Genomic DNA, 20,901 nt, shown 5'->3' on the forward strand with positions numbered 1-20,901 from the left:
CACGGCGAAGCCCCGCCGCGCCGGAGCAGGGCGCGGGAAGGCCGCGCCGAGGCGGTGGGCAGGGGGCGCGGGCCCAGCCCGCCGCCGGACCTGGCGTCGGTGCGGGGTGAGGCCTTACCGCTGAGGACCATCGCGGGAGCCACAGGCCAGCGGGAAGCCCGGCGGGCGGTGCCGTGGGGGGGGGGAGCGCTGCCGGGCGGTGAGGAGCAGCGGGCGGCGCCCGGAGCCACCCAGGGGACGCCTGAACGTTGTTGTTGGTGATGGCGTTCGGCGAGGCCCGCCCGGCCGCCCCAGCGCTACCGGCGGCGGCTCCGGTAGTACCGGACTCCCCTCCCGCCCCCAGCGACACCGCCGCCACCTGACAACCGGCCCCTCACAACGAACCTGAGCCGCGCCCCGCCCCCGCCCGGTGCCGCCAATCAGAGCCGCCGGCTCCCCTGAACCTCGCCGCGCCGAGCCCCGCCATTGCCCGGTTTCCCTACGCCGCTCGGCCAATAGGAGCCGAGGGAGAGGCGGTCGCCTTAGCAACCGCAGAGCGACCGGCCACTCACCACGCAGCTTCTTGGGGGAGCCTTTCAAGCGCGCCAATAGAAAGGGCGGTGAGCAGGAGCCGCCATTTTGCGGCGCGGTGGGGTGGAGCAGCGCCCCTTCTCGGCCCTGCGGGGAGGCTGCCGCGGCCCCAGCCAGGGGGTGCGGTGGAGGCGGCCCAGAGGCCTTTCCTCGCCTTTGTGCCGCAGGGCCCGGCGGCGGCTGCGGCTGTTGCGCTGGTGTGTCCCCCGGAAACGGTTCCCCTCGCCAGGGAATCGTGTTACGAGCGCAGCCCTGGCGGGAGCGGGGCTCTCGCAATCTCCCTGTCTGCGCCTTTTTGCCGGGCACAGAGCCCCCGCCTCCTGCTCCCCCCGGGGAGCCAGGCCCTCACTTTTCCCCCCGGGGGAGCCGTGCTTGGCGCTCCCAGCCTGGATGAGAGGGAGTTGTGCCACTGCAGCCCTCCCTCCCTGCCTCTGAAGCCAATTACTTCGTCAAAAGAGGAAATCAAATTGGTTTGATGATAGTCCTTGACAATATGTATTAGCTGATTACTTTTTTTTTTTTTTTTTGGGGGGGTGGGGGGGGGGGGGGCAGTTGCTAATGTCCCTAGTGCCTGTACAAAGGATTTTAAATTAATTTGTTCTGTTGTCTTTTCTGGTATTGAACTAACACTGATGAGTTCGTAACCACAAGCTCGCTTGCTCCTATTTTTGTTTCTGTCTCCCTCAGTCCTTCAGCAATTCATGGTCCTTGTGATGCAGAAATTATTTTGGCTCGTTCCTAAAGTTCCTTTTCAGTAGTGTGTTCTTACTGGAACACCTCTCTCTCTGAGAGGGAGCCATTTCTGAGCTTTCTCCTCCCCTGGCCTGTTTCTGTCCGTGCCAGGTTGCCACGTTACTCAAGCATTGATGGAGGGACATAGAGCTGTCAGTGTGTTGGTGTGGAATAGGCTGCTGCAGCTGTTGAATGGCTTGGAACTTGATGTGCTGTCACGAAACATCTCCAAGCTCCAAAGCTGGGAGCTGGGAGGCCCAGCCAGACCCAGGGATTTGCTGTGGTGGGTGTCAAACACCTCAGCCCTCTCCCGCAGGAGATACTCAATTCTCTCTTCTCCCTTTCTGAGCCCAAAATGGAGTACATCCTTCAAGTGGCACCTAAATTAATGGGCTGTCTATACGGGTAATTTGGTATGTTTTAATCACTCACCTATTCAGATTAGGCCTAATGAGCTAATGATGGCTTTTGGTTTTAACATTGTGTTCACTTCTTAAAATGTGACAGAAACAACACAAGAGAAAATGACTCTGTTGCAATAAAATAGGCAGTTGGGGGGGGGTGTTTCTCTGTAAAAGCACTTTAGTGTATCTATTACACTTAAAATGGGCAGCTACCATAAAACAAGAAGTATAATCGGATCTGGTTTGTGCTGTATTTCTGGTGTAACATCCCTTATTCTGCTGTATTCTGCAAAATACTCTCCTGCCTTCCCCCTGCTGCAATCAATATAGTCCTTACTGAAGGTGATCATTAAAGGTTGTTCCTTGAAGACTGTAGCTGTTGGGAACTGTAGGCAGGACCACCACAGGTGTCCATGGTGCCTAATGCGCTAGAGATGACATCAGAAATTATTTCCTGGCATGCTCAGGGACTTGCATAAATACCAATACATGGCACACACATACTCACTTCCATTTGGGGATTTCAGGGAATGCTTATTAACCAGAACACTTGATTGCCTACGACTTTTTAGATTTGGAATGCTTTTTGGATTCCTCTTGACACTTTACCCTGTCTGCCAATATTTGTAAATGGTGAGTGGAGATACTCAAAGAGAAAAATAAAGATGTTAAAATCCAAACTTTGCCAATGTGAGTATTAGTTTTTGCTGGGTTTTGTAGTTAATAGCTCTAAATGAGGTCAAAGAATTTTTATATTTGTTGTGAACTCATAATTTCAAAACATTTGCTTGTGCTACTTATAAAACTAAATTATAAATTTGTTCAAATATTACTATGTTGGAAAAGAACCGGTATTCTCAAATAATGCTGCTCCTGATGTCAGTAGGTTTGGGGAAGAAAAGCTCTGCAATAGAGTGTGCATAATTTGTAGCAACTTCGGAAATAGACCTTAAAGCTAAGGTCTCATTCAGGCTTCAATCTCAACCATGATGGAATTGCACGAGAAGGCAATTGATGTAATTGTAGATGGGCCTTAAAACAAAAGAGGGAAAAGAAAAAAGGACAGTGGAATGCTACAAGTCCATTACAATCTCCATGAATCTGATAATAACGAAATATTTACTGCAGTCAAGTAGGAAAACTTCCCATTTGTTTTTTTTTCTTTTCAGGCTGCTTCTAACAGGCTTCAGCACAGATTTCCAGCGTCTGCTGTGAAGGAGTAAAGAAATTAGGTGTGATCAAGGTGCTCTGCCAGGCGAGGATCGTTGCGCAGCTTCTCTTCAAGAGCAAGGTATTTCTGTGGTGCCGCCTGCTTTTCTCTAGAACGAGAAGGAGAACATTGGAGATGAACTGCAGTGGGACAGGGAGCAGAATGCTTTACCTAACAGCCTCGGTGCTGAGTGCTGGCAGCTGACTTCCCCTGGTCTCAAGCAGCCATTCCCAGTACCTCTTGAGCCTCAGTGCTAGAATCTGGATGTGGAATGTGGTTTCAGAGCGGCGGGTGAGGAAGTCACTCTCCTCCTCTGCACTGAGCCGATTCTGGTTTTTCTGAAACCACTGGTCCTTCTTCTGCAGCTCTTCCACCGCCTGTTGGGGGAGCAAGCAACCAGAGGTCAGGGGGATGGAGAGGACAGCGAGGAACAAAGGGGCACAAAAATGCAACTTAAAAGTTCAGGCAGCTGAGAAGAAGGAAACAGAAAATCAGAGCTGGTGTATTTTCATGGGAGGCAGTAAGTCTGAGATGAGGTTTCATAGAACAAGAAAACAAGGAGAATCAAAACATGGAACAGTGAGAGGCAGTGAAACCTGAATGTGTTGTGTTACTGTAGTTAAGAAGTGCTGGAGAACCAAATCGGCTCCAATTGAGATAGGGATTAACTTTCACCCTGGAGCTATATTGTTCTTTGATCTCACGTGTTAGCGACAAAAAAAAAAAAAAAAAAAAAACAGGCATGTTTGTGGCTCTCTTGAAGTAATCAAAGGAGGCTTGTTTCTTGCCTGCTGTCAGAGATATGTGTTACCCTCCTGCCAGTACAGAGGACAGACATTGGAATGGGCTGCCCAGGGAGGTGGTTGAGGCCCCATCCCTGGAGGTGTTCAAAAGACAGGGTGATGTAGTGGTTGGGGGTATGGGGTAGTGATGATGCTTCCTGGTTGTTGTGCGGGTGTCTATTTTTGTCAGTTAGGTTGATGGTTGGACAAGATGATCTTTAAGGTCCCTTCCAACCTAGAAGATTCTGTGATTCTGAGGAGACTCCAGTACTGTGCACATCCTGGATTGTGGTTGGGAATACCTTTTCCAAGCGAGCCTGGATGATGTTAGCTTTATTAATGAGACGGTTCTTAAAATCAGTCAGGCAGTCATCTCTGACACGCAGGGCACGCTCCTTGGTCATTTTCTCTTTGTGGCCGATTTGTATAAGAAAAGGCGCTAGGTAATCCAGATCCTGTTCCCCTGGACCCCGGAGGTCATCCTCCCTTGTCTTCTTCTGGAGATAAAAGGACAGAGAGAGTCATGGTCCCGTTTACTTGTTCCCCAAACATCCTGTGATAAGGCAAAATAAAAGCAAAGACCAAAGCTCCTCCTTGCCCCCAGGGAGGAAATAATGTTTCTTTTTCCTATAGTTTGATCAAAACTACTGCTTTGCATTGCCTTTGCATACCAGCCCTTTCCCAAAGCGGGTTTTATTCTGTAGGTTATTTTCTATTGTCCTTTTTAACATTTCTTCTAATTTCCTTGATTGCAGAGATATCTCTCACGTGTTATCCAGTGAGGTGCAAGAAGAGTTTTACAAAATGCATTTGTATTTGGACAGAAATGGATGAGGACAGGGTATTGTGAGTGATACCAGCTTGCAGGCTGGCAAACAGCTGGTGCTTGGATCTTTGCTCCTGCTTGTGTTTCACGCCAGAAGTCTGGCATGAAACCTAGTATCACCTTTTATAACCTCTCTATTCAGGAAAGCTCAGTCTAAAAATCATTCACAAGAATCATCTTGGAGATCTAGAAAAATTGCAAGTAATTATTCTTGAATCTTTTTGTATTTGTCCACAACAGTCATAAGGTATTAATTCCTCAACAGAGATCCTGGAACAAAATTGGCTTTGCAAGTAATAATGAAAACTAAGAAAATAATCAATTTATATCACATAAAGAAATGCATATTTGCTTAATAAAATGAGCCCTGGCTAAAAAGATGAAGCTTGGAATCCATTATCATACTCCCTCCATAATCCCTATTATAAACTACTCCTTGTTAATTGTTTTCTTTATTAACTAAACAAAATAAAACTGTAACCCTTTTCAGTAATGCAAGTTTTTGCAGAAAGTCAGAAGGTCACGGCATGATCACGTTATGCTTTCATGGGAAGTCAACTTAAGCTGTGCTGATTTACACCTGCTAGGGATTTGGCCTAGTATATTTTAATGATACAAAATGCTCTTCAGAGATAATTCCTCAGACAGAAAAGGCTTACTCTGCCTTTGTGTACATGTAATAAATACTGGGATTAATGCGGTCTACCTACCATGGCTTCATACTGTTGTCTTCTCTTTTCATTCTTCTCTACATTATAAATTGAAACTGACAATTTAATGTTAGTTTCTTCATTCTCACGGACCTTCAAAATATTTAACACCTTCCAAAAAATCAGAAAAAAGACCCTCAGCTTTCCCACAAAATGACAGTACTTTTACATGCTTCATCTGCCAACAGAGTAGATGCTGCGTACAAGAACTGTAGCATACCCTTAAATGTAGAAGATCTGTACAAATATATTCATATCCTGCTGAGAGATTCCCTCTCCAGCTCCTTGAGGGGTTCCTCTTCCTTACCAAAACATTTTTTAAAAAATAAAATCCAACAGCTTTGCCTCCTTCAGAATGGTTGCACTTATCATGAAGTAATTACAAAGACTTCTAAGAACGTGAATTTGTTACACCAGTTACAATGTGGTTAGCAATACAAGTAATCTCTTTTATGAAGTATTTCTCTACAGTTGCTCCCACAAAAAGTCACTTCAATATTTTGGATAGGCCTTCCTGGAAATGCCTAGCAAGCAACTAGGTATGACATTACATACAATGTATTTTCTTTTTGGTCTTGTTCCCTGGGAAAAGGCAGATACGTTTCTAGATGCTGTCATTTGCTCTCTGAAACTGTCTTCTTCCCAGAGAATAAAGAGTAAGAGCAGGAGCTGGAAAGTGTGTGACTCACCATAAATACATTAAAGCTACATCTTTGCTGAACAATGACTGAGTTGCAGGCTTGATAATTCAGTATGGAAAACGGCTTTATGACACCAGAGTATTGTTTTTATCACAGTTTATGCTGAGGATGCTTTGGCAACCATCCAGCTGAAACCGTTTCCATGCCTGACTATCTCTGACCACAGTGTGACAACTCCCTCTTACCTCTGCTTCAGATTGCTGGACTTGTAGCTTCAGCTGCTTCTCTTCCACTGTTAGCTTCTGCAACAGTTTGTACAGATGGAGCAGCTTCTCCTCTTTCTCAGAAGACCCTGCCTGGAAGCAGATAAGCTCGTGAAAGAGAGTAGCGCTCTCTGTGCATGGACCAGGTACTCTGCTAACAGAAATTGGCACAATTCTGCTACAGTCAATGCAGTGACACTGATTCCCACCAATGAAACATCTAGCCCATGGTCAACAGTTTATTAGACTTCATTTCAATTTTGAATCCATCAGTAATGTGAGCCAGATGGCACATCTTGCGCTTTGCTGATGCTACTGTTATTTGGTTGGAAGCAGTTTGGCAGGGTTAGAGATGAAAGGGTGGCAACCTTTCATCCAGCAATTGCGTTCTGTGTATTCTCCCCAACGGAAAATAGAAACTTTAAAAAAACGTGCCTAACATTAAAAAAATCCTGTATTTGCAATCTCACTTTGATTTTCCTAATTGTGCAGCATCACTGTGAAATTTGCTGGCAGACTTCTGTCCCTGGTTACAGCCTCACATCAGTCATGTTAGTGAGTGACTCCCCCCAGCCCTGAATGAGAGAATTTGCCTTAATGACAGCGCTCCACTTTTTTTTTTGGAATATCTTTCATTTAAGGCTATCTATCTACCAGCACTGCATTATGCCTCAGCATCTTCCTCTGCACCTTTAGGTAAACTCTGGGACATTTAAGCAATGATGTGACCCAATAAGTCCACGGCAGAATTGGAGCTAGAACCCAGGATGTCTGCCTCTGCTTCTCTGCTGTGGTCTCTTCTTCAAGAGACAACGGCAGAGGACATTTCAGCTTCCCTGCTATGAATCCACAGGACTGAGCCTGAACCAGCATCTTGCAAGATCCCAGTGGCTGTGTCTATGCTGCCTGATGACCAAGTCTGGGAAGGTGACCTTTCACCCTACACTAGGCCCTGTGTGCCCCATCGGTTCCAGCATGGCGTTTGTGTTGTCAGCCTGGAGGCTGTCTGTAATGGAGGGGGGCAGATGGAGCAGGGGGACACCATGGGGTCTGTCATGCTTTGCTTGGAGTTCTTCTACTGACATTCCACCTTCCCTTTCAGTTTTGTGAATGTAAGAAAAGTCCAAAATATAAGTAGTTCTTCTCCATACCTTGTACGTGATGCACATTTCTGGGGTCATGACCATTTCATTTCCTTTCCTGTCCCCCTCTGCCGCTTTGAAGAAGTCCTTCTTTGAGGCAGTAATGTAGTTATCCTTCAGGTGATACGTCAGTTGGATCATATCCTTTGTGATCAGAAATACACGTTCTGCTACATCTTCATCAGCAGGCTTTTCTGGGTTTCTGTGGAAACACTCCTTGATTTGCTAATAAGAGGTGAAGACAAAGAGATGGAAGTAGGTTAGCCAACACAGAAAACTGGCAAGATTTGCAGAGTTGGGTAAAAACCTAAGGTAAAATTTGGGGTTTTCTGCCTGGACTATGATGGCACCTCCTGGCCCATTGTCATACTGTTCTTTCCTGTGCCTGAGAAAAAAAAGCATAAAGCTGCCTAAAGCAATGCAGAAGTCTCTTATTTGTGAAGCCAAGTATGCTCTCCAAGCTCAAAGTTAGCTTGGGATGCATCCTTGCCTGAGGGTACTGCAGGAAGCAAGGTATTTTGGAGCACAACAAAGTTTCCCACATTCCCCAAAATAGGGAAGGAAAAAGGAGCATGCTGGGCGCCAGTCCAAAGGCTGGCCACGCCACGGCCTGCATGGCTCTGTCTTGGCAGGTGAAGTGTTTGAACCATACTGCCAGATGTCAGATTTCCTCCCTCCTCTGTTCTCCAAATCAGACCTGACAAGAGGAAGATTACCTGCTTGTAACTAATTGGAGTGATGGGATACTTCCTCAGAAGCCTAAAATGTTACTAGCTTGGACTCAGAATATGAAATCACTTGACTAGCTTTGAGACCTGTAAAAATATCATTCCAAAATCCTAGTCAAGCTTTTTTTCTTTCCTCTGACACACTCTTTCCAAGCCTTAGTTTCCTGGTATCATTCTAGCTGCTCAATTTAGCTCGTGACAACTGCTCACACTGTAGCTCTCTGTTAGACAAGCAACTGTGAGACACAGCAGCTGAACAAGGCTTGGACATCCCATCTGGACTTTTGCCTTGGCTGTCCCCACTGAAAATGAACCTAAAGCCCTAGGCACTATGTTTTGCATAGTATAAATATATCACAGTGACAGATATTTTTCTGTTTCTGCCTTGGCCGTACCACTATAGGCCGGGAGTTTATGTCAGTTCTGGTGCCAGCCAAGTGTATTTTCTTTCGTCTTTTGCCAAACTCCATGTACCGGACGTGCAGGAAGTCATCCCGCCCCACGAAGTACTCTGTCATCTCATTTGGAGTTTCAACACGTTTCTGGAGTCCATCAACTCGTGCCTCATTGTAAAACTCCATCGTATATTCAGTCTCAGGTTGCAGCGACGTATAGGTGTGAGCTAAGGACATAACAGAGATTGCAAGTTTGGTGAACACAAGTGTGTCCAGAGGTCGTCTCATTTTCTTCAGCACCAATAAATCAAATGCACATAAGAGTGTAAGAAGGAAATGTTCTCACTGCCCTGTACCAATATTCCACAGCCTAAGGGCAGCAGGACAGCTTTGCAGGGCCACTGCCTTCCTTACACAGTAAGGCAGTAGTGAGGGAGTGGAGCCTGGATCCTGCTCTTCCCAAACCAGGAATGGGGACAGCCTCTTGGCGTGAAATGCTGCTTTAGCAATGGACTTGATGCAGGACTTTCTCTTCCCCAGCTGCACAACAGTGAGAGACCAAATATACTCCTAAGGAGAAAGTTTCTACTTCTATCACTTCTAGTAAGTAGAGTAAATTATATCACCTTATATATGTGATAGGTATGTGTTTTTCTTCTGGTTTGCTCTGGGAAGGAAGCAGTGTTCAGGACTGGAAGCCAACAACCCAACTGTCTCCTGTCCACTAGAGACCACATTATTTATATAGGCGATACATCCCACAAGTTTGCAGCCCCCCCAACTTTGGGCTTTTGCCACTGCTAGAAGGGATTCACATGAAATCCCATCAGCTGCAGTTGCTGCTCAGCTGAGCTGGAATACCTTTAAGACAGAGGAGGTGTCCTGGACTGAAGTAATCTGTGGTCAGCTGTGTTTGCTTATTCACTTCTCTCATCTCCAACCTGTCTTCTCGGTTTTTGAACCACTCCCTCACCTCCGCTACTTCAGTGCCTGGCAGGAGACAAACCGTTTCACAACCTTTATGTCACTCTGTTGGAGGTGGTAAGACTCACCTGATGAATTCTCAGTGTCTGCACAAGCACCATGTGTCCAGATACAGCCAAAGCACACATCAGACAGCCACTGGAACTGGCCCTGTGCCCAAGGGCATTTTGTAGATGAATCCTAATCTACATTTGAGTAGATGAATTATACCTTAAGAGGGTTTATTCCCCTCCATCAACAAGAACTAATCAGCTCAGGGGGAGAAGGTGGCACACCAGATGATTACAGTTAGGGGAGAGAAATTCTATCCCAAATATTTAATGAAGAGAAAAGAGATGGAGACAGTACACTGTCCAAGAGGGCTGAGGACAGGACGTTGTATGTCCTTTTAGGAATCTACACAGTGTCTTGGACCAGCTGTTGAAGAATAATGCTTTGGAGTACAGAAATATCACCGCCCATAGCTACCTCTTTCTATGGCTCCTGTCAATTCCAGTGGGAATAGTGATGCTATTGGATCAAATCAAACCAGCCTTCCATTTCTCTGAAGACTGGAAATCCAAGCAGCTGACGTGCAAGACAAACAGCCTCGCCATTGGGGTGTAGAACAGATTCAAACTCTGTCAGGCACCCCTATCAATGCTGGAAAGTTCTGGGGCTTGACAGCCAGTGAGCATGATGAAGCGTTTGAAGATACAGTAGGTAAGTCCCTCACAAAGGTGAAAGGAGGATGAGAAAGCACAAGAGAGATTGGCAGAAAGTGCCTGCCCCCCACTTCCCATCAGCACACCCCAGGTTCAGTGCATCCAGTGTGTTCCCTCATGCCTCTTACAGCCTAAGTCTGCGTAGATGGTGAGGCGTTTCACCAGCCCATTTCCATTCAGGTATGGTGCCCATTTCTCCAGTTTTGCTTTCTTGTACAGGATCACCTTCCTCCCCTCGGAACAGCGGGTCTCAAACTCTGCAGTGGACAAGAGAGGTGTCAGAAAAACTGACTCCCTTGTACTCAGCCTCAGGAAAATATAATTCAAGAGGGAGAAAAATGTGGTCTAAGAGAAACCATGTATTTATTGATTGTGTTCAGCTGCCAGTAAAGCTGTTCAGACCCTGCCTGTTGTGCTATAATGTTATAACAGTATAATAACTCTTTTCTCTCCCAAAGCAAATATTTGATAGGGCAGGGGCAGTCCCTTGTGCATAGCGGTAACAGAAAGTCCATCCCTGGTAAAATTGTTCAGCTAGCAGGAAAACACAGTGTGTGTGTCTGTCTGCAGGGGGATGAGACAGTGCAGTGAGGGCAGGCATTCAAACCAATAGCTGTTGCTGCCTTCATCTTCTGCACTTCACTGCTGTACCCTCATCCTGAGGGGAGAACTCTTGAGCAAGATAAACAAATACCCTAGATCCACTAAAACGTTAGCTGGGGGCAAGCAAAAGGCAAAGGAAGAATACATACCTCTGGGAGATATCTGAATTGGGGCTACCCACGAAGGTGGCATGTCAAAACTCCTATCTCCCTCCTCCTTTTCCTGCTGAAACAGAAGCAGAGATTTGCATTTTTGGCAGCTTCCCTTACTGTGGCAGGAGGCATTTTGGTTCTAAAGAATGCAGTGCAGCGATGAGAGGCCAGTTAGCACAAAACTGGTTCTGGGGAACACGGTGGCACAGTTAGGGGAGCCCTACTCCAGTTTAATGAAATTACCTTCTAGCTAACGGTCATGCTGGATAGGGTGACAATCAGCACTCAAACGAATGACCAGTTTGTTTGACGTAGACCATGGAAGGCACTTTGCTCCCCAGTTAGGAGTGCAGGCTGAGAAGTATAGATAACAGGAGGGAATGTACTGTTCCTTTGTCCCGCTGTGCTGGTGTGATGCCTGCTTTATCATGCTGTGTGCTCCCACCAGGAAAACACAACATTTTTTCTTCCAGTAGACAGCATTTTTTAAACTGTTAGAGTACATACATTATTTCTACACCTTGCTGGCAACTCCATCTAGCAGTCAGGAGATGATGGTGCTGAGCAGCAGAGAAAGAGTGTCCAGAATATCAATGCACTGGAGGCCTGTAGAGATCCCTAGCCACTTAGGACACCAGAAGTACCACCTGGGGTCCTGCTTCAAAAAACACCAGAACTATTCAAGATGGAGAAGAAATCTAAGGAGCCAACCAAAGCCTAATTAGAGCAGTCATGATCCGACCTGGAGAGGGCAGCAGGCAGGCCTGCGAACACACCAGTTCCATACAGCATCCCCACTGCACAAGAGCCATCATTTGGGTCACTCACCATATCATCCGAGTCCCTGTCAGATAACTCCTTTTCCTCCTCAGCATCTGAGAGCAGCTGAAGAGGCTTGTTGCTCCCTGAAAGCATAACTTCCCAGTGGATAGTGTCACCCAAGTCAAAGATGAGATCCTAGGCCATAAAGAAGAAACCCATTTAACTACATGGCAGTCTCAAGGGCCTGACACTAAATGAAATGCTGCTCCTGCACGTCTGTGATGCCCTGGACCCCAAATCAGAGAGGTAAAAGAGCCTAGACAGGCCCTGGATCTCGGTGAGGTTGGCTCATCAGTGCTTGGCTGGCTGGTGGGACCCCAAAGACCGCACCTGTGCCTAGAGGCCTGCAGACCCCTTTCCTCATGGTGCCTCTGCCACAGATGAGAGGAAGTTGTTGGAATGCTTCTACCTCCTTCCTTGGGGCATGCATGGCCCCAAGGTCAAGTTGCTCTAACCCATTCCCTCACCTCCCAGAGCCAACCCAGGGAACGGTAAGTGGAAACTGGGATCACCACTGATCTTGGAGTTCCCCAGGACTCAGGTTAACCCAGCTGTCCCTCCCAGGCACAGGGTGCTTAAGGGCTTATTTACCTTGCAGCCGTTCCGGCAGTCCTGCATGTTCACCCAGTAGTTCCTGTGGTTCCAGACACTCTCGATCCCAAGGAAGTGCTCATCCATGGTGCTGTGGCTGTTTCCCGTGAAAGGGTTGATGAAGAAGGTCTCAGGAACCTCCTTCTTCCCAGACAGAACCAAAACCCATGCATGCACCCGTAAGCCATGCAAAGGGTCCCGCTCAGGCTTTTCCACTTCCTGTAGCACAGAGGACAGAGTAGTAATTATTGCCATTTTATTGTCACTTTAGTTCAACCCAACAGCAATTTTAATCTCTCCTCTGCCTGTTTCTAATGATCTCCAGGCCCTAAACGCTCTTCAGAAGAGTGATGTAGCACATACCCAGCACATATTCCCGTGCCAGCACACATTGTGTTCCTTGAGGCCAAATGCCCATGGCCATGATCAGGGCTGTGTCATACTTTGTGGCAGAGGGTGGTGACCTCCTTTCTTTGGTCAGCCATTACCTGTGTCTCAGCTCTTGCTCCTGGAGTTCACAGTGAGGTGGACCTCACTAACTCACCGTGACCTTCTCCACTTCTTTTCCCTTGTTCTTTTCAGCAGCTTCAGTTTCTGCCTTCTTGGCCTCCTGCTGAAGCTCAAACTTGCTCTGCAGGTCTGGTGGGGGCTTAACTCTGTACTTGTTGGACTTCTTCATCCTCTCTTTTGGTTCCTGCCTCCACAAAAGCAGGGTATTGCTGTGAAACCCAGCAGACATCAAGAGAAGGGAGAAAATGTATGGCTTACATGTACCTCCCAGTTCCCAACCCTTGGCAGTTTGCAGTATTGGACCTGGTGAGCAGGAATTCAGTGAAGCCAAAGAGGCCTCTTAAGGCACTGTGGAAAATCACTCAAAAGATCCCTTTAGTGAGGTCCCTACTTGGTACAGACTGAAACCCAGTGTGGAACTGAAGATGTTCCCCCTAGCTCAACCCTGGAGCTCACTGGAAACAAACAGGCCGCACATACAATGCTGGGCGCCTCCCTGCCCGCTCGCTGCAGGTCTCACCTCCTGTGGCTTCCTGAGCAGCGGGCACAGTTTTAGAGTCTCGTCCAGGGTGCACATCTCGTGGGTGGCATATCCGTGCACGCAGTAGGCATCATACCCAGCCCCGATCAGCATGGAGCACAGCAGCACGCTGAAGTCAAAGCAGTTCCCTCGCTGGTATTTCAGGATGGTGGTTGGGGAATAGAGCGAACTGGGCTTGAAAGAGAGAGATGCGTGTTCTCAGTGCTTGTCTTGTGAAGCTGAAACACACACCAGGGAGAAAGCAGGAGACAGAGAGAGGGCATTGCCCACATCCCTGGCCTCTGCACCCATAGGGAATCTTATATGAAATTCCTATATATGCCACAGAGCCCAAAAGTCCCCCCTCACTAAAGCGATCTGAAGAAATTCTGACCCCAAGTCTGGTGACAAATTTAACCATGGGGAGAGATGGGCAGGACAGGCTTGTCAAATTGCTGAAAATCTAATGCTAGCCTCAACTCTGGCGTGGGGCTTACCTCCACGTCTAGCTGATCTGTCTGCAGCATTTCAAAGCAGAAGGCCCATAAGCTAAGTTATAATTCAAAGGAGGGAACACATTCCCTTCTGGCCCTCACCAGTGACCAAGCAAAGGGATCAATATGCACATACTGCATATGGAGAGGTTCTACGTAGACAGTCTACTCCCAGAGCTTGGACATCAGCTTAGGTGATCAAGGCGGTCTCCATCTGCTAAATGGAGATACATTCTGTGTGGTTGCAAAGTGCCAGAGTTCCTCTTGAGACCCCGGGACTCTTGGGACACACTCGGCCAGCACAGAACTGGTGTAGACCATTTGGGGCACTTTGCAGGGCATCAGCATCCTTATTAGCAAAGAGCATGCTCCCTTGGGCCTAGCTGATTGGCACTAGCCAAGAACTTGCCCTAACTGATATCACCTCTTCTTGCCAGTGTAGAAATCTCCCTTCAGCCACCCCAAAATATCCCTAAAATTGGGATAGAAATGTCTAAAGCTCCTAAGAACTGGTCGCTGAGGTCAAGCATCATCCCCTGGGCTTTATGTGCTCCTTTGTTCCAAGGCCTTTGGAAGGGAAGCTTGTCTGCCATTGCAACCCACAGCAGACCAGATCTGGGGTGACCAAGAACAAGGTCAGGCCAGTCTTGTAGAAATGGTGCTCAATTACTTCACAGGTACAACACTACACCATACTGGGATTACGGGTCCAAACGGTGCGCACAGGGCCTGGGAAAACTGGGGGGTTGCCAAAGTAATGAGAGGATGATGGAGGGCTCAAAGACCTTTGTAATCCCAGCCACTATGGTTTCCACATTGTGTCCTGCTGTCACCTCCATCATGGGGTTGTTTCTGATGGGACTGTAGCCCCTTTCTTACCGGTGTGATAGGGGACTTGAGGGGCTCCATGGTGAGGTAATCAGAGACGAAGCTGGCACAGCCATCCCAGTGGTACAGCTCTGCATAAGGCAGGAGGGTTGGTCTCACCGTTGTGCTCACAAACTTCTGTAGGGCAACAGGAGAACTCTGGTTAGCCAACAGATGCCTGGCAGAGTCTCCCATCCAAAGCCGTCCTTTGGCCACCCCTGGATGTCACAGCTCATGTTCAGGACCTCCCTAGAGCATATCAACAGTGTCAGGAATCCTCTTCGCCTGTTCTGAGATGGAAACTGCATGGGGTTGAGAGGCTGTCTGCTTGTCTGTGGCTAAAACTTCAAGCTCATCCCAGACACATTACAGATACAAGACAGTTCTTCTCTAAGGTTTCAAGTAAGACAAATAGCTACCACCCAGCTTTTACATCCTCCAGCATTTTTTGCTTTGCATGTTAATGATACAATAAATTTTGGGGAAAGATGGAGCAAAGTAGCAATTCCAGATGCCCAGGGGAGCATCAAGTTGAGAACTAGACAAGAGTTGTGCAGCTTAACCAGAGCACAAACTTCCAGATTTACTTCCTTCCCTGTAACTTCTAAGAAGTTCGGATTAAGACCTAACTCTGGATCGAGATTCCATATCTGTGATTAAGCCTAAGATTTAACTACTTCATGTGTTTCTTTTACTTCCCTTTATGTTTCTGTGGTCTCTCCTGTTTCCTAAGCGTCACGCTGCAAGGCTGCAAGCTGCCTGCAGCCTACATAGCACCATCACCACGTGCGTGGTACAAAGTGCTTGTGGATTTGGACGGCCAGGGTGTTCCCAGGGTGCTGTGTGCCTGCTCAGGGTGCCTGCTCAGGGCATGGCAAGTGGCCTCCCGTTCCCTTTGGCCAGGAGGGAGGGCAGGAAGCGCTGCTGCCCTTCCCCAGCATTCCACACTATGGAAACCGAGTGCTCCCTGCACTGTAGCCCAGCCCCACACCACCTCATACCTCCACGCCACACTCGTTGACCGGGTGGAGGAAGAGCGGTTTGCGGTCAGGACAGAGGTGAGTGTACTGCTGAAGGAAATGGTCAGCGATGCGCAGCAGCTTCTCTTCATTCAGGGAATTTGTCTTGTACGAGGATGGTAATTGGGATGTGTCAATGGAGCTGAATTGAAAATCAGTTTCAGTTAAAATCACTTCCAGGGCAGGAGGAGACAGAGACATGGGTAATAAGTCGGAAAGCAATTCCGGCAAGATGGCCTGCTATCAAATACGTGGCAGGGGCTCCCTGTTTCCCAGGGGAAAAAAATGGGGATCATATCCAAGGATATGATTTTGTCATAGCCAGGCTTCTCTGGAGTGATGCTGAGCTGAAATATACCCGGAGACTCAGGCATCTTTATATAGCATCATGATACAGCAGCAAATGAATGTACAATGAAGTGAGTTGTTTTATTCACGTGCCCACTCTTGGACAACATGCGAAACTTGCTCATTCCCTTCCCTGTGCCAGGGGACCAGATGTGCCACCCACACATGTGCCATCTCCCCATGGGCCCCACAGGGACCGTCTCTGCTCATCCCAGTAACTGACAGACACACGTGACTTACGGTACATCACTTGGGATGCAGACTTGCTCTACAGACACCTTCATCTCCAAGTCCTGGAGGTTATCACTGATCTCCAAAGCCTTCAGCTCTTCTTCTTCTCTTTGCTCCTCTTCTTCCTTCTCCTCCAGGACATCCATTCTGCCTCCTCCTGGGCACAGAAGAAATGCATGCACCAGGGTGAATTAAGGGATATACATCAGATATACAGCAACACAGAAACACTTGCACTCTGGCTGTAGTGTTTTAGAATAATGGAATCACAGAATGGTTAGAGTTAGAAGGGGCCTTAAAGATCATCGAGTTCCAACCCCTCTGCCCTGGGCAGGGACACCTCCCACCAGACCAGGTTGCCCAAAGCCCCGTCCAGCCTGGCCTTGAACCCCTCCAGGGATGGGGCAGCCACAGCTTCTCTGGCCAACCTGGGCCAGTGCCTCACCACCCTCAAAGGAAAGATTTCCTCCCAAGATCTCACCTAAATCTCCCCTTTTTCAGCTTAAAACCTTTCCCCCTCGTCCTATGGCTCCCCTCCCTGATCCAGAGTCCCTCCCCAGCTTTCCTGGAGCCCCTTGAGGGACTGGAAGGGGCTCCAAGGCCTCCCCGGAGCCTTCTCTTCTCCAGGCTGAACCCCCCCAACTCTCTCAGCCCCCTCTCCCAGCAGAGGGGCTCCAGCCCTTGGAGCATCTCCATGGACTTCTCTGGCCCTGCTCCAACAGCTCAACATCTCAGTGTCCTTCTGATGGTGGTGGCCCCAGAACTGGAGGCAGCTGGAGGAAGGGGGGGTGTCTCACCAGAGCAGAGCAGATGGGCAGAATTCCCTCCTGGAATTTAGTAGGTGAGCATGGCTGAAGCAGCCGGAAGTGTGACAGTAAAGGGTGAGCACTGAATGTGAGTTTGGGCTGGGCTTGGTAAAAAAAGTGGCTGCATGTTCCTGGCCCCCTAAGAGTGGGGTAGGCAGCAGAACAGGGGGAGCCTGGCTCAGTAGGGGGACAGCACATCCCCATGTCCAGCCCCTGCTTCCCGTGCAAATGCTGCATCCTCTGTCCTGCCTGGGATGCTGCTGGCTGGGAAGCAGCTCCCAGGAGCTCCGGACATCGCTGGGCACCCGCTGACAGCCCACACAGCCCATGCCTCTGGGCTGCTCTGAGCCCGGCCGGCCGCTCAGGGGCCTTGAAGGGAAGGGTACGTTTTGCAGCAGAGTCAGCAGCCTCCAAGGACAGAGCGCTGTTTATATTATCTAATGACATCTCAGGGGGGTTCGGGGCTGTTTGCTTCCCCTTCCTTGAGGTCAGGCTGACCTCCTGAGGAGCTGACAGCGCGAGGGAGGCACAGACCGTGCACGGGGGTGTCCCGGGGCCCGGCGCTGCTCCCCGGCCTCTGCGCCACCCTTCCACCCCGCGGCCCCCACAGCCGCAGCGGCTGCTCCCCGGCCCTCCCGCCGCCTCCCCGGGCCTCACCGCCTCACCGCCGCCTCCCCCGGCCTCACCGCCGCCGCTGGGCCCGCGCACCATGGCAACGCCCGCCGCACGAGCGGCCTGCTCGGCCTGCCCTCAGGGCTCCCCCCAGGCCGCAAGCCGCCCCCGAGCCCGGGCTGCCCCCCGGGGCTCCCGCACCCTCTCGGCTGCCCCAGCCCTCCCTGCCCGCTCTCTTGAGTCTCCCCCAGGCTGAAAGCTCCCGACAGCCACCCGGAGAAGGCACATTTATGGTGGCAGCCTCCTCCCTCCACAAGACTTTTGGGCAAAATAAAGGGGAAGCGGCTAAACCGTGCCTGCCAGGATGGCTTTGCCACCAGCCCCTCAGAGGCCACAAGGCTGCTTGTAAACTTACCGAGTTTCACTCTCTTTAAAAAAAAGAACAGAAAACCAAACCCACAAAAAAGCCCCTTCCCGCATTCTTCATCATTTTCCTTTGTTGCTCTCTCAGCCTGCAGGCTGCACTGCCTTTGCATCTCTAAGTGAGTCTCTGCAAGCTTATGCCCCGGTTAATTACTTTCTAAAATAAATAATGGAATGCAGAGATTCTCACCCAAAAGCTGACAGCAGGGGATGGCAGGAGGCCTTTTTTCTTTTTTTTTTCTTCTTTTTCTTCCTTTTTTTTAAATCGGTAGCTGTCAGCAGGGTCAGGTGCTTAACACTTCTGTTTTCTCGTTTTCATTGTGGTTAGGAAAAAACTGGACGGATGGATGGATGTTCACATTTGCAGCTATGTTGTGGTGGCTGTAGCAATTAAAGCTCTGAGGACGCACAGAGTGTAGTCAATATAAATCAAGAAGCATCACTTTGAATGATTGCTGCTGTTTGAAGCTGATTACTGTTTCCCAAGTGTGGTAGGACCAAGTTCCTCATTCCTCCATCTCTCACCGGTACTTCTCACCGGATCTTAGATGACAGAAGCCATTACAAAACATCCAAAGCAAACGTACGTTGTGGTTGCAAACCCCTCGATTCAGTACACACAGTTATCTGGCCTTCGCGTGTGCCGCTGTGGTATCCATTGTTATTGCTGCGTCAAAAGCAGGGGCCGTGAAACCAGTTGGATGGGCAAAACCCAAGATTCCGGGGGATTTTGCAGATACTGCCCCTGTTTGGGATCCCATCAAGGCCGTGAATTGGGTCAGCATTCACAAGCCGTTGGCTAATCGGAAGGGTCACCCGTGCTGGAGGATGTGTGGCGGAGTCCTTTCCTCCCCAGCTGCAGGATGCTAAACTGACTCTTGTGCAATCGCGGAGGCAGTGTGTCTGCGTGGGGGAGAAGGACGAGCTGCTGGAGGGTGATAAAAGGCAATGTGGCGGGAGCACACGAGCAACCCAGGGGTGGAGGAGCATCAAGTGGCCTGTTGATGGTAAGTGGGATGAGAACAAGGTGAGATTTTGACGCTGGTGGGATCTCTCAGGACTGCTGCAGTGAGCCTGGAGCAGAGCAAGGAATAAACCCTCCTTGTCATGAGGTCTGGTGGTTACAGCCGCGTGGAGTCAGGCAGAGGGGGTACGCGATGTGCTGCCAGAGCAGAGTGAGGCTTTTGGCATTGGCTTTGACCCACTCTCCGTGCACCTGCAGGGCAGAGGGGTGGCAGAGCATTGCTCCAGCTGCCGGCCCCAGCTGACAAGTACCCATATCTGTGATAAGGAGACTCCAGTGTCCAGGGCTCATCCAGCACCGTTGCCATTAATTTCCCTAAAGAAATCCATTTTTTATACTAATAGGGAAGATCAACTTAAATCTGTGGCTTTGTAGCATTAATTTTAGTTGTGTTCAAGGCTTTGGGTTTTTTTTTTTAATCTCATTGCCTCCTTGCTATGAGTATGAGTTACTGGAAAAGCAAGGATCCTATTGCAAATTCTGTCTCTTCAAAAAGCTGTAGTGGGAAGAGGGAAACTCCTTTCTTCTCCGGGGAGCCTGTACTGAAGCCTTGGCTGTGCAGTTTTACTCAAAGTGCCTGTTCTTACTGAAATGTGGCTTTATCACTGTCAGCATATCCCTGCAGGTTCGCAGTCTGGTTTCTCCCACCCCCTTTCTGGAATAGCTACCTAAATGACCCTTGTGTTAGCCTGGCGGGGAGGTGTTTCTGAGCCTTTAGGATAGGAAATGACTTTGTGCCATTGAACCTAGAGTTTTTGGAGGAAATACAGTACAGAAATTATCGTACCGATGCTTGAGTGTTGGCTCTTTCTGTATGACTGCGAACATCACCAGTGAGCATCCTAAAAATCCGAGTGACCCAGAGCTTGCTTGTTTTTACAGGAAAGGACTATGAGATGTTTGCTGCTGGTCTCTGCCCTCTGCTTGGCTGGCTGTGAAGGCAACAAGAGTGAGTATCCCTGTACACTGTCCCTGCTAGGTCACAGATGAGTAGTATGGAAAGGAGAGGTCAAACCCTCACCTGATCTGTGTCCAGGTTCCTCATTCTGGGCACCGCTGAAGGCTGCTAAGGGGGGGACAACAGAGCAGGGCTCAGTGGGGGCAGGAACCAGGGTGCAAAATAGTCAGAAACTCAAGCTCGCCATCCCAGCCGTGTGTGGAATATAACCCATGGAGATGGGCACAGGTGCTGTGATGTGCCACTGCTCTCCTTGCTAGCTGGTGCCAGGCTCCATAGCTCTGTTCCAGTTTATGGCCATGCAGAGGAGGTCTCCCAGACTCTCAATCACATCCTCCAAGGCAAGCTGAGGTGTCAGGTTGTTCCTCAGATGTGTCTGCTCTGGCTCTAAGTGAGGATCTCAGCCCGTGCGAGCTGGGCAGGGCTTCACGCTGTGGGGCTAGTTCACTTGCATCTCGCATTGGGAAGATATTCTTGCTGTGTTTCAGCTTGCTCGCCTTTCCTTTGCTGCAGGTGAGCTGGCAAGGCCACGTGACTCAAGGCGAGGGCTTGCCCTCCATTTCAAGAGGAGCCCAGATGCCTGCCTGCCAAACCCATGCCAGCATCAGGGGAACTGCCGGGTGATGGAGGACAGACCAGTTTGCAGCTGCAAACCAGGCTTCACAGGCTCGTTCTGCCAAGGTAGGGCTGGGGATGCTGGTGAACCCTCCCCATTCTGTCCATGGGCACCAGATGGAAGGGTGATGGGCATGGTGCACTGGTGTTACCCCTGCTCTTCACTGCAGGCTCCAGGTGCATTCTACCCCCCCCCCCCCCCCCCCCCCCACCCC

At 49.3% G+C, this 20,901-nt stretch overlaps 3 protein-coding genes across 9 annotated transcripts in view; 1 reads left to right on the forward strand and 2 right to left on the reverse strand.

Annotated features, from left to right (window-relative positions):
- The window catches only part of KATNB1 (katanin p80 (WD repeat containing) subunit B 1), a 17,868-nt gene extending 17,471 nt beyond the window's left edge, over positions 1–397 (reverse strand). For both annotated transcript variants that reach the window (XM_014947195.1, XM_014947190.1), the window contains exon 1: positions 119–397. The gene's annotated coding sequence lies outside the window, so the exon portion shown is untranslated. The remainder of the gene's footprint in view (positions 1–118) is intronic.
- A 2,409-nt stretch (positions 398–2,806) lies between these two features.
- Positions 2,807–20,901, reverse strand: part of DRC7 (dynein regulatory complex subunit 7) — a 23,759-nt gene continuing 5,664 nt past the window's right edge. For 2 of the 6 annotated variants that reach the window (XM_014947165.1, XM_014947156.1), the window contains exons 2-18: positions 16,258–16,405; positions 15,652–15,811; positions 14,663–14,788; positions 13,290–13,484; positions 12,804–12,953; positions 12,260–12,478; positions 11,675–11,803; positions 10,844–10,919; positions 10,220–10,348; positions 9,265–9,393; positions 8,404–8,630; positions 7,290–7,505; positions 6,121–6,231; positions 5,235–5,345; positions 4,001–4,195; positions 3,154–3,293; positions 2,807–3,025 (exon numbers count right to left, since the gene is read on the reverse strand). In XM_014947165.1, coding sequence (XP_014802651.1) covers positions 2,935–3,025; positions 3,154–3,293; positions 4,001–4,195; positions 5,235–5,345; positions 6,121–6,231; positions 7,290–7,505; positions 8,404–8,630; positions 9,265–9,393; positions 10,220–10,348; positions 10,844–10,919; positions 11,675–11,803; positions 12,260–12,478; positions 12,804–12,953; positions 13,290–13,484; positions 14,663–14,788; positions 15,652–15,811; positions 16,258–16,394 — 2,541 coding nt within the window. In that variant the 5' untranslated portion in view covers positions 16,395–16,405 and the 3' untranslated portion in view covers positions 2,807–2,934. Of the gene's footprint in view, positions 3,026–3,153; positions 3,294–4,000; positions 4,196–5,234; positions 5,346–6,120; positions 6,232–7,289; positions 7,506–8,403; positions 8,631–9,264; positions 9,394–10,219; positions 10,349–10,843; positions 10,920–11,674; positions 11,804–12,259; positions 12,479–12,803; positions 12,954–13,289; positions 13,485–14,662; positions 14,789–15,651; positions 15,812–16,257; positions 16,406–17,711; positions 17,817–18,279; positions 19,088–20,901 lie in introns of those variants that run through there. The other 4 variants (XM_014947172.1, XM_014947141.1, XM_014947147.1 and 1 more) reach the window with 4 other exon arrangements.
- LOC106891181 (uromodulin-like) overlaps positions 18,976–20,901 on the forward strand; it is a 7,199-nt gene continuing 5,273 nt past the window's right edge. The window contains exons 1-3 of the mRNA XM_014947529.1: positions 18,976–19,096; positions 19,996–20,062; positions 20,585–20,752. Coding sequence (XP_014803015.1) covers positions 19,094–19,096; positions 19,996–20,062; positions 20,585–20,752 — 238 coding nt within the window. The 5' untranslated portion in view covers positions 18,976–19,093. The remainder of the gene's footprint in view (positions 19,097–19,995; positions 20,063–20,584; positions 20,753–20,901) is intronic.

The sequence above is a fragment of the Calidris pugnax genome, unplaced genomic scaffold, assembly GCF_001431845.1.
Source record: "Calidris pugnax isolate Ruff unplaced genomic scaffold, ASM143184v1 scaffold30, whole genome shotgun sequence".
Classification (NCBI taxonomy): Eukaryota; Metazoa; Chordata; class Aves; order Charadriiformes; family Scolopacidae; genus Calidris; species Calidris pugnax.